Source organism: Callithrix jacchus, chromosome 22 (genome assembly GCF_049354715.1).
Source record: "Callithrix jacchus isolate 240 chromosome 22, calJac240_pri, whole genome shotgun sequence".
Classification (NCBI taxonomy): domain Eukaryota; kingdom Metazoa; phylum Chordata; class Mammalia; order Primates; family Cebidae; genus Callithrix; species Callithrix jacchus.
The window spans coordinates 29,340,266-29,352,466 of record NC_133523.1 but is presented as its reverse complement, the minus strand read 5'-3'; the positions used below and the strand labels follow the sequence as shown (position 1 = coordinate 29,352,466).

Genomic DNA, 12,201 nt, shown 5'->3' with positions numbered 1-12,201 from the left:
ATTGTGGTAGTCTTAGAGTAGAATGCTATACAGCAATGAAATGCATTTGTGCTGTGTTGAATTACACACACACACACACACACACACACACACACAGAGTGAAAAAATCTAAACATAAAGTAGAATATGTCCTGTTAATTCCATTTTTATTAAGTTCAAAACCAGGAAAAATTGATTGATCATGTTAGAAGTCAATACAGTGGTTATCAGAAAGGGGAGGGGGGTGGTTAACGATAGGAAGACCCAAGAAGGGGTGCTGCTGAAGGGCTGATAATGGTTTGTGGTACAAGCAGAAGTTTAATTCGTGATTATTCATCAGCTGTACCTTTGTGATTTACGCAATTTTCAGGAGCTGGCTAACATCAATTATAAAATCTATTTGAAAAATTTAGGGGGAGGGAGGGAGCGAGAGAGACTTAAGAGACTCTCTTAATAGAGTGGCTGGACCTTGTTTGGTTCTTGATATGAAAAAGCTACCTCTAAAAGTATATTTTGCAACAATTAGGGGAAAATGGGTGTTTTCGGACTGGGCATTAAAAAATTTCAACTTAACATTGTTTGGGCACCTATTCTATTTAAGGAAGAAAAAGCATAGTAATACCACTACACATTTATTTTCAAGAATAAAACTTACATAAAAAACTTATAGAATCAGATCCATTTTATAGACGGGAAAAACTGAGGGATGTGGCCAACTATCAGTCGACATTTACTAAGCACCTACTATGTGCCAGGCAGCGTGTGGAGTACTTTACCCCAAATCCCATTTACTTCCCTTGACATCATGCTGACCCCTGCCACGGTGTAGTTTCAGAACCTAAGCACAGTACAGTTGTACTTCTAAAAGGGAAAATGGGTTCCATGCCACATGGTTAGAAAGAAACTGATTCCCTCAGGACAATGCTTTATTCTCCCATCTTGTTCTCTACAAAAGTGGTAGTGGGAGATGTGAGTCAGGGCCGGTCCAGCACTGCAACATTCAACTAAACCAAGGACCATCTAATAATACGAAAAATTTTCAGTAAAACTTTGAGGTCAATGTTATAAATGTCAGGTATAATCTCTCACCTTATACAAAAATCAACACAAGATGGATTAAGGACTTAAACTTAAGACCTGAAACTATGAAAATTCTACAAGACGGCCTGGCATGGTGGCTCATGTCTGTAATCTCGGCACTTTGGAAGGCCGAGGTGGGTGGATCACAAGATCAGAAGTTTGAGACCAGCATGACCAAAATGGTGAAACTCCATCTCTACTAAAAATACAGAAATTAGCCAGGCGTGGTTGTGTGCACCTGTAATCCCAGCTACTCAGGGGGCTGAGGCAGGGGAATTACTTGAACCTGCGAGGTGGAAGTTGCAATGAGCTGAGATCGCACCACTGCACTCCAGCCTGGGCGACAGAGTGAGACTCCATTTCAAAAAAATTCTAGAAGATAAGATTGGAAAAACCTTCTAGACATGGGTTAGGCAAGGATTTCATGACCAAAAACCCAAAAGCAATTGCAATAAAACCAAAGATAAATAGCTGGTACCTAATTAAACTAAAGAGCTTTTGCATGGCAAAAGAACAGTCAGAGTAAACAGACAACCCACATAATGGGAGAAAATCTTCACAATTTGTACATCTGACAAATGACTAATATCCAGAATCTACAACAAACTCAAACAAACCAGCAGGAAAAAAAACAATCCCATCAAAAAGTGGGCTAAGGACATGAACTGACAATTCTCAAAAGGAGATATACAAATGGCCAACAAACATATGAAAAAAATCACTAAATGATGAGGGAAATGCAAATCAAATGCCACATCACTAATAATCAGGGAAATGCAAATCAAAATCACAGTGTGATACCTTACTCCTGTAAGAATGGTCATAATCAAAGAATCAAACAACAGTAGATGTTGGTGTGGATGCGGTGATCAGGCAACACCTCCACACTGCTGGGGAATGTAAACTACCACAGCCACTGTGGAAAACAGTGTGGAGAGTACTTAAAGAACTAAAAGTAGAACTACCGTTTGATCCAGCAATCCCACTCCTGGGGATATACCCGGAGGAAAAGAAGTAATTATTTGAAAAAGATACTTGTACATGCATGTTTACAGCAGCACAATTCACAACAGCAAAATCGTGGGATCCACTCAAATGCTCATCAATCAATGAGAGGATACAGAAACTCGGGTGTGTGTGTGTGTGTGTGTATACACACACACACACACACACACACACACACACCCCCGTTATACTACTCAGCCATAAAAAGGAATGAATTAACAGCATTCACAGCAACCTGGATGAGATTAGAGACTATTAACCTAAGAGAAGGAACTCAGGAATGGAAAACCAAACATTGTATGTTCTCACTGATACATGGGAGCTAAGTTATGAGGATGCAAAGGCATAAGAATGATACAATGGACTTTGGGGACTTGGGGGAAGAGTGGGAGGTGGACAAGGGATAAAATACAACAAATAAGGTGCAATATATACTGGTCAGGTCATGGGTGCACCAGGTTCTCACAAATCACCACTTAAGAACTTACCCATGTAACCAAACACCACCACCTGTATACCTCAATAACTTATGGAAAAACAAAATTTAAAAAAGAAAAAAAAAAAAAAAGAAATGTCAGGTATAACTATAATTGGTGTATGGTTTACAGAGAATCAAAACAAAGTTATTAATAGCTGCAGTGGTAGGGACTGGGACGGAAATGATGTCATTTTAATCCTTCCTTGTCCTTCCATAGGAATGGAAAATGGCTCTTTTCCTTCGGGGTAAGAACAGGGTTTCTGAGATGACCTGACAACTTCATGAGCAGAAAAAGGGAACAAGCCCCTTCCATGCACCTAGTAACATGCTGGGTGCTTCATAAATATAATCTCACTTAATCTTCACAAAGCCTTATGTGTGGGGAAGTATTCACCTAGTTTCATATGGGAAAAGAGACTTAGTGTGGCATAACATTCCCAAGGTCACCAGTGGGGCACAAGAGATGTGTGGTCCAGGCCTGGGATGCTCCCAAGGCACTAGACTGACTCCAAAGCAGCCAGACATAGCACAGGGACCTCAGCAGTGACAGCATTCTGCCTGGGCCCTGCATCTTTCCTGTAAAACGAGCTCTGCCTGCCTACCCTAGGACAGAATTAATTCTTTGTTTCCCTAGTGTTTAGAGGTCATAGCCTTTTAGCACTTTTCTTTGGTTAGATAATGAATTATTGAGAAGGTAAAAGCTGGGTCCAGTAACTACCAGACAGCCACCACTTACTGGCTGTTTATTCTGTGCTGGTACCTTCTATGGTATTTCATTTCATCCTCACAACCTTAATATCCTCATTCTGTTGATGACAAAACCAAGCACAGAGAGGTGAAACACTTTGCCCAAGGTCACAAATCCCACAAGTGAGAGAGCTCAGATTCAACCCCAGGACTATCTTCCCCCAGAACCAGGGATCCATGAAGCTGTACTGCTCAGACCACAGAGATGGGGTTACTGAAGGACTGGACTGACAGCATAAAAAGCAAAGGCATGAGAAAGAAACAGGTTTCACCACTACAGAAAACCTATGATGTAACAGCCACAGTAAAATAAACCTTTTGTGCCCTTGTACAAAGTTTAGAAGTTGTGCAAAAAGGCCTTCTAGCTCTGTAAGAATTCAATTCACTGCTTGTAAGCATGTTTCATAAGGAAATGTAGGGAATCAGAAATGCATAGGGTATGGCAGGAACTCTGAGAAACCAAGTCCAAACTCTGACCGTAAGTGCACTAGGTAACGAAACTAAGTGAAGCAGACATGAAATGAGCCAGAAAGACTCCTGTGATCCTTGGATTAAGTCAGACATTATGAAGCCTATGCTCACTGGCTCAGCTTCAGGCACACGGTACAGGACAATGAGGAGAACGTCCTTGAAACATCCTGGCATAGAACACGTTAATCCATAATGCTCCATGACCACAAATCCCATGAAGACAAAGGATGGTGAGTATTTAAAGAAGGTTAAAAGGAGAGCCACGAGATTAGAAAATAAGACATATGAAGAAAAACTGATAATAAGTACAAAGAGGGATGTATGACGATATTTTTTTCTAAGGCGTAAACACACCAAACCCAGTGACAAAGTGAAGTGTGAATAAATTTGGAAAATAACAGACTGAGACTTCTTTGATGTTACACAAAGAGGATTCTCATAGGATGCTGCCCATTGGTAGGAAGACCCTAGGACAACTGCAACAAATCCTATGAGTCTGAATATTTTAAGAACGTGAGAAAACATCCCTGAGACACTGACAGCTATCAAAATGAATCTTTAAGCTGCAAGACAGATCTAATAAAGCAGATGTAAAACGTTCCTCTACAAAACCAGAATCACTAACCTTTTTAATACATTTATTCTAAGTATTTGAGGGTTTACTTGCTTACTGCTTGTCTACAAGTTCCAAGTCTGTTTTGTTGTGACTATAGTCCAAGAACCTAGCATGGCCCCTGAAGCATAATATTTGCTCAATAAATATTTATCCATGAATGAAAGAACAATCTAATTCTGGACCCAGAGCAATGCTATTTTCTTGTTACCTATATCACATGAAACTGGCACAGCATGCCTAAATTCAAGGACACCAAAAATATAAAAGCAAAGCTTCCTCCTCCTCTTAGGTAAACTAGTGTTCCCTGTTTCCATCACATTCTCCTAAACATTTCCCAGTGTAAATCACGAATGGATATATACTCAGTTCTACTTATTATTCCTTATGTAGCAATTTATGGCACTGAGTTATGGCTAATAATGGCCTTCATTATGCTCTGTGAAAAAAATTTCTTAGGGATTCTAGTTTTGAAAATATTTGAAATAAAAACAGATTGGTTGGACATGATGGCTCATATCTGTAATCTCAGCACTTTGGGAGGCTGAGGCGGGCAGACACTTGAAGCCAGGAGTTCAACACCTGGTGAAACCCTGACTCTAGTTAGCTAGTCATGGCACATGCCTGTGGTCCCAGCTACTTGGTAGGCTGAGGCATGAGAATCACTTGAACCTGGGAGGTGGAGGTTGCTGTGAAGTGAGATCATACCACTACACTCCAGCCTGGGCGAAAGAGCGAGACTCTGTCTCAAAAAAAATAATAATAAATGAAAATAAAAAAATAAATAGAGACACTGAGTACTGAGGGGTCAGATGCCTTCCACAGAGTTTTAAGACTCAGACTCTACAGGCCAGGCGCAGTGGTTCATGCCTGTAATCCCAGCACTCTGGGAGGCCAAGGTGGGCAGTGTAAGGTTTATTGCCGAGTTTAAAATGAGGAAACTGAGGCCAGTATAAGAAAATGAAAATCCAATTTATTCAGCTCCCGGGCAGGGTTCCATGGTCCCAGGGAAAGGGGCCAGGGAAGTCGCGCCAACTTCCTGGGGTGTGGGGTTTTTATGGCTAGAAGGAACGAGCAACAGCTGGGTGCTCTGATTAACTCCAGGGGAGTGGGATTGAGACCGGGCAGGCTGCTATTGGTTAGTGGGTTGTTGGGCGGGTTTTCCAGTGGGAGAGCCTTCCAGGGGAGCCATGTGTCAGAGCTAGGTGCAAAGTGCAGAGCCTGGTGCTGGGTGCAGAGGTGGACGTGTCCAACCTCCCGGCGAGGCAACCGGCCTTACAGGCAGATCATGAGGTCAGGAGTCAGAGACCAGCCTGGCCAACAGGATGAAACCCTGTCTCTACTAAAAATACAAAAATTAGCCAGGTATGATGGCGGGTGCCTGTAATCCCAGCTACTCAGAAGGCTGAGTCAGAAGAATCACTTGAAACCAGATGGTAGAGTTTGCAGTGAGACGAGATTGTGCCATCGCACTCCAGCATGGGGAACAAGAATGAAAATCTATCTCAAGAAAAAAAAAACTCTACAAACAGATGTACTGTCTAAAGAGTGATTCTACGTAAGTCTGCTGGTTAGAAAATTAAGCACATATTAACTATGAAATTGCTATGAAAATCATACACAGATCACCACACTATGGGATTAAACAATGACCTTTTATGAGAGTCTGTCAGGTATTCAATAAGATTAACAGAATAACCTTTGATACTAACTTGTATCATATCTATAAATCTGGGGAGAGAGTTAAAACCTGAAAAGTTTTGACAAGGGGTGAAAGAGTTCATGCCGATGGCTAGCACTATCAAGTCACAGTAACAAGGTTAGCTCTGATGTTGGAACCTGATGTTCCATTGTGGCTGCAAACAGAACAAACTGTTCAGTGACAGCTGGACAAACTCTGCAAAACATCTGCACCTTGGCTCTACATAAACAACAAGCAGTTTACTCTCAAGAGGCAAAGTTTATCTAAGAAAGAATGATTTTTATTTATCTGCTCATCTGAATTGACTGAGAATGCCTGTATTTTCTGAAATACATATTTGAATTTGCTTTTGGGAAAAATCAAGTAACAAAATTAAATGACTTATTCTATACATACGAGCTTAATTTTGAAAAATGGACTCTTTCATAGGAAATTTTACTGCTTTTAAGTTTTAAGGATCTTTTGCTGGAATACTGAGTACGTTACTGCCAAATTACTCAAATGAACTATAAGGCACTGAAAATTGCTATGAAATTTATACCCATATGAAATAAAAACATAAAACTGACAGATAAAGACAACTTCCTATGTATCAACTAGACAAAATGCCTACTGTCCTAAGATTCAAGCTTAAAGTTCGCACTCCTTAACAAACCAAACAAGACTTATAAAACTAGCAAGGTGCAGTGGCTCACACCTGCAATCCCAGCACTTTGGGAGGCCAGTGTGGAGGATCCTTTGAGGCCAGGAGTTCAAGGCTGCAATGGGCTATGATCACACCAGTGCACTCCAGCCTGGGCAATACAGCAAGACCCCAGCTCAAAAAATAAATAAATATATAAAAAAACAGAAAAATAAAACCAGTTAGTGAAAATTTCTTCATTCTTAACCTGAGTTTCAATAAGCAGTATAAATTTTAAATTATTTCATTTTATTTCTTTACTATAAAACATTTTAATACAAGCATTAAAATTCTAGAATCATAACACTTACCTGTATGGCTTATCAGAGTTATGGATTCGCCTGTGGTTTCTGACACCAACGTAAGTTGTACTTGTATAATCACACACATCACATCTATATTGTTTCTGGACTGAAGACTTATTTCCTAGACAAGGTATTTCAGAGTTTTAGTGGCAGACTTTGACAAGATTCAAATGACAGCATTTATATTCCATTGTAAATGAAAATTTATACCACACAGTTGTATTAATATTTCAATCACAGCTTTCTCGCTGTTTTAACAAGTCTGAAGTGGTTTTATAGGTTTTCCTGCATATACACTATCAGCAGATATAAACTGAATATCTTATGACCTATAAACACAGATAGGTTGGGATGATTTCTGCATAACCGTGTACAGTAAAGAAATCCTAACGAACTTGCTTCAGGCTGAATGTGTAGGAGCTAAATTAATCAGAGATACCCTGTTCATCTGTATTACTAAATAGGTGTTACTCTAATCAATATTGGATACACCATCTTAAAGAAACACTGATTTACCAACAAGCCATAATACTATAATCCAATATAATGAAGTATAGCTATGAAGCATATATAACAAACTCAAGATAAAAAGCCTGGCTGGGTGTGGTGGCTCATGCTAGCACTCTGGGAGGCCGAGGTGGGAGGATCACTTGAGGCCAGGAGCTGGAGACCAGACTGGGCAACAGAGCATGAAATCCCTCCCCACCTCATTCCACCCCCAAAAAAGCCTAAGGCCTTTTCACCCAGTGCATTTTCTTTGTTTACCACTAAATGTCGGCTACCAGTGCAACATGAAAGGAAAAGCAGCCGCAAATTATTAAGTGCTATGCAATGTATAATTCTATCTAGTTAACTGACAGGTGACAGGGACAAAGGTTATGACTGACATGAATATGCAGCTCTCTGGAACACAGGAAACATGGATCCCATCCAATGAAAAGAAGCCATGTTACTAAACTCACTCTGCAACAACAGGGCTGAGTAATTCAAGTTGGGGTAAGCTTATGTCAACACGAGTTGAGTGGCTTGTTCATATAAAACGATTTCCTGAAGACAGTCAATGCTCCATGTACTTGTCTGTCTGTCAGCATACAGTCCACAGGCTATTCACACTCTGACTGCTTTATATTCAGAAACAGAGCAAGCATGGAAGCTCAAGAAAAAGGCAGAGCAGGAGGAACTCTGTGTCTCTTGGCAGGAAGAAAGCTTAGGCAGAACACCTGTATACGCTGCATAAAAGTAAAATTTGTGGTATTATACAAAAGGAAAACCCACATTGAAATTCCAACAAAGAAAATCCTTAAGTTAAATTTACACTTCTTAAAATTAAAATTTTCTTTTGCTAATAACTACTGCCAGGCAGAACAAAATGTCCTAATTTCGTGGTATAAATCTATAGCATTAATATACACACTAATCATAATTATAATCTAAGTACTGCTCTTAATTGGTAGGTTAAAATCTTGGACTTGATTATAAATGGCACTGTTTCAAATACAGTTTTTTAAAAAAACCCTAAAAAATGAAGTGTGAAATATTGGATAATGGTTTTGTGTGAGAAATATTACAGATCAATGACAACTAATAAAACTGACAGATGGAAAAACTTAATATAGCACAGAATGAGAGCCTGTGCTACTTCAAGCAACTGTTTCCAATGGAAAGAATGTTGGATTTAAAGTTCAAACATTTGGGCTTAGTCCTCGCTCTGCCACTTTCTACCAGTATGATCATGGGTAAATTATTTTGCCTCTTGAAGTCTCAGTTTTCTCATCTACAAACTGGAAATGCTAGAACCTCACAGCATAGTTTAGTAAGTCCTGTATTTTTCCTTTAGCAAAGTCTGTACTTTACCTGCATGTCTGGGTAAAATCTCTGCCCTGTCACGAAAGCTGTCTACTCCCCGAGGATAAGAATCTGCCTGTTTTGTTTAGACTGAATCCCAGGGCTTGGCAAATTATAGGTTTCCAATAAAAAAAACAATTTAATTAGGTTTCATGGAGTAACTCCATACGAAATGGCTTTGCTTGCGGCTTTATTTGAGCTCCTGTGGTATTGGCTGACATACCCATCAGCCTCATTCTATCTTCTTTACTGAGGTGGGTTCCTAAAGGGCATTGATACATTTTACCGTACTCCCAGCACCTAACACAGTATCTAGCTCAAGACAGGCAGGCCATGCCTTTTGGTGAAGGAAATGCCAAGCTGAAACATGCCCTAAGGTATCTGTGCTATCATAATGGCAGAGACTGGGGATCACAGAGGCACATATCTCTCTTCTTGTTTAATAAATTTACTAAATGAGGCTGGGCGCGGTGGCTCATTTAGTAATCCCAGCACTTTGGGAGGCCGAGGCAGGTGGATCATGAGGTCAAGAGATTGAGACCATCCTGGTCAACATGGTGAACCCCATCTCTACTCAAAACACAAAAAATTAGCTGGGCACGGTGGCGCATGCCTGTAATCCCAGCTACTCAGGAGGCTGAGGCAGGAGAATTGCCTGAACCCAGGAGGTGGAGGTTACGGTGAGCCGAGATCACACCACTGCACTCCAGCCTGGGTAACAAGAGCGAAACTCCGTCTCAAAACAAAAAAAAAAAGTTTACTAAATGGTTAAAGAAGTTCTAACAAAGCATGAATTATTATTACTTTCTCTGTGAGCTAAAAATTTATTCTTTGGCCTGACAACCAAATTTCAAAATATCTAATACTGAATTAATAAAGTACCTATCCAGGTTAAGTATGCAGCCATCTGCACTGCTATAGTACTGAGAGAAAAAAAGCAAACAGAGCCAGCCAGGTGGGAGAAAAGAGGCAGGGCAGGCAATTCAAAAATCCATACATTTCACCCTAAGAAAAAGGCATGAGCCACAAAGATGCTGCAACACAAAATTAGTAAACATACACTCATACTGCAAAATCTGAAGTGGTTATTTTAATTTTGAGCTGACACTTTAATCTTTTTATTAAAATTATGAATTTTAATCTGTTAAGTCATTTGGACAGTTTGAAATGCTTGCTTTTTAGGACAGTGCTAAAACAGACATCTCCATCACTGATCCTAACTGCAGGTGGTGCTACTGAGTAGTATTTCCTTCATCCCTTCATTAGGGATTTATGGTCCAATCATATCAAACGTTTTAATGCCTCCTTTAAAGGGGATACGGAAACATAATGAATTAAAATAAAAGGAGGCATTTAGGGATATTCTGTAAAAAGGAAACAAAACTGTTTTAGCTCAGCCATCTACTGCAGAAACAGATGCTATGTCATAAACTCCTTTTGTTTTGGAGAGTTTTACGGGGATGACATCTGTTTGACATGAGAATTTTGGTGCCACAGTGGTGTCAAAATCAGTTCTTTCAGAAACATTCGAGAATCAGTTATGCTTTCTGGGGTATAATTCAATGAAACATTATGGTAAAACATTTCACTCTGTAGCCATTTCTAACTTTAATTCTTAGCAAATCTAAAAAGGAAAGTCACCCCAATATGTTTTATCTCCCATAAACATTATGTGCCACACTGGAAACATTTAAAGTTTATCAATTTAAGTGAGCTGAAGCAAAGCGGCACAGCTTAGTACGCTTTATCCTTAATTCTCTGGATGTGGCATCCGCCTTTTCATGGAACTCTAATTAAATCTTTTAATTCTAATATTCCTATTACCAGAAACTCGGTCGACTGCTACCTAACTAGTACATAAAAAGATCTTGTGTGTCTGTGTGTGTGTGTTTTTAAAATAATGCAGATGAAATCTGGCAGTCATACTCGGGTAAGAATAAGATTCACAGCAGGAAGCCCAGTTAAAGGTTGGGGTAGGGGCCCACCATCTGCAAAAGCTCTGTTCTCAGTAGGTCAACTGGTGCTGAGAGAGGGTGGGGAGGCCTGCTTCCATGTTGCAGCTTTTCTGGCTTGCTGGTACATCACCTTCGAAGAGGCTCTTAAGTTTCAACTGCAATATCTACCTACACAGCTGAAGAGGAATCCTTGCTATCTATGGCTTCTCACCTAGGACCTAGTCATCATCTGCTTCATTCAGTATGTGGCATTTCCTTACAATCAGAGATCAGATTCACTTGAGGCCATGGTACAAACACAGGAGAATATAGGCTCATGCCCTGAAAATAACTAATCGTGACAACTAAGGGCACTTTTACTTCATGTGTGAGTCACTGCAGCCTGCATAACAAAATACATAGATACCTTCCTGGACACATTTTCCATCTGCTATATCACTGGAAATTCTTGGCTCATTAGAAGTTGCTATTGACAAGGTATCTGGAAGACTGTGCTGTTCTCTCTCGTGATTCCTCAATTGACTCTGAAAAATGAAAAGAAATATGTAATTTTCAGTAAATATACATGTCCAAATCTTAGGAGGCTGTAGAAGAATGGGTTCATTGCTTTCATGGCCTAGTACCTACAACACTACTGTATTTTAAATACGCATGACCATATTTTAAAATTAAGTCTGTTAAAAGATCATTTGACAGATTTGACAATTTATAGAAAGAAGTACATTAGCAAATCATAATCTCATGCAAAGGGCAGTTCCTCTCTTATATTCTCCGAAAGGAAGTCACTGCTTTCTAGGTGATTATGCATGGTGTGTCCATGTTTACTGAACCACTGGCATGCCCAGGAGAGGAACGAGCAGTGTTCAGAATAATGCAACTTCACAAAAGTAAATCCAATCAGTAATCACCGGACTCCTAATTTTTCACTTAAATATAAAAATGTATGAAAGACCTAATTAGAAGTGCTCCTCCAAGGATGTCCTGTCTCTTCTACTTCCATTGCCATAAATCAAGAGCTCAGCAGCAAAAGAAGCTCCTGGAGACTTCTAGCCTTTGAAGCCTATGTGGATGTGCTATTTGGAATTTCATGAGTGTAATCTGAGAAGCAGTGAACCTCAGACTCCAGAACTTTCTTATTCCTGATTAACTTTCACCACAGCTAGACCCCAACTCTCATTAATCTAAGGGAAAAAAAGTCCACATCCTAGTTAGCTCTTGGGATAACATTTGTAAAACATTTTCAGATTCACCTGGCCCATTGAAGAAGAAAAGTTCTTAACCAATAATTCGATGAATCCAAGTTTCCTTTATAAAAAAATAGCATGTCATATAGGATATT

General features: G+C 39.8%; 1 protein-coding gene across 4 annotated transcripts in view; it reads right to left on the bottom strand.

Moving 5' to 3' along the window:
- Positions 1–12,201, bottom strand: part of ZNF507 (zinc finger protein 507) — a 39,313-nt gene that overhangs the window by 17,271 nt on the left and 9,841 nt on the right. For all 4 annotated transcript variants that reach the window (XM_002761977.6, XM_002761976.6, XM_008987672.5 and 1 more), the window contains 2 exons: positions 11,269–11,386; positions 7,069–7,183 (listed from right to left, as the gene is read on the bottom strand). In XM_002761977.6, the coding sequence (XP_002762023.1) occupies positions 7,069–7,183; positions 11,269–11,386 (233 nt within the window). The remainder of the gene's footprint in view (positions 1–7,068; positions 7,184–11,268; positions 11,387–12,201) is intronic.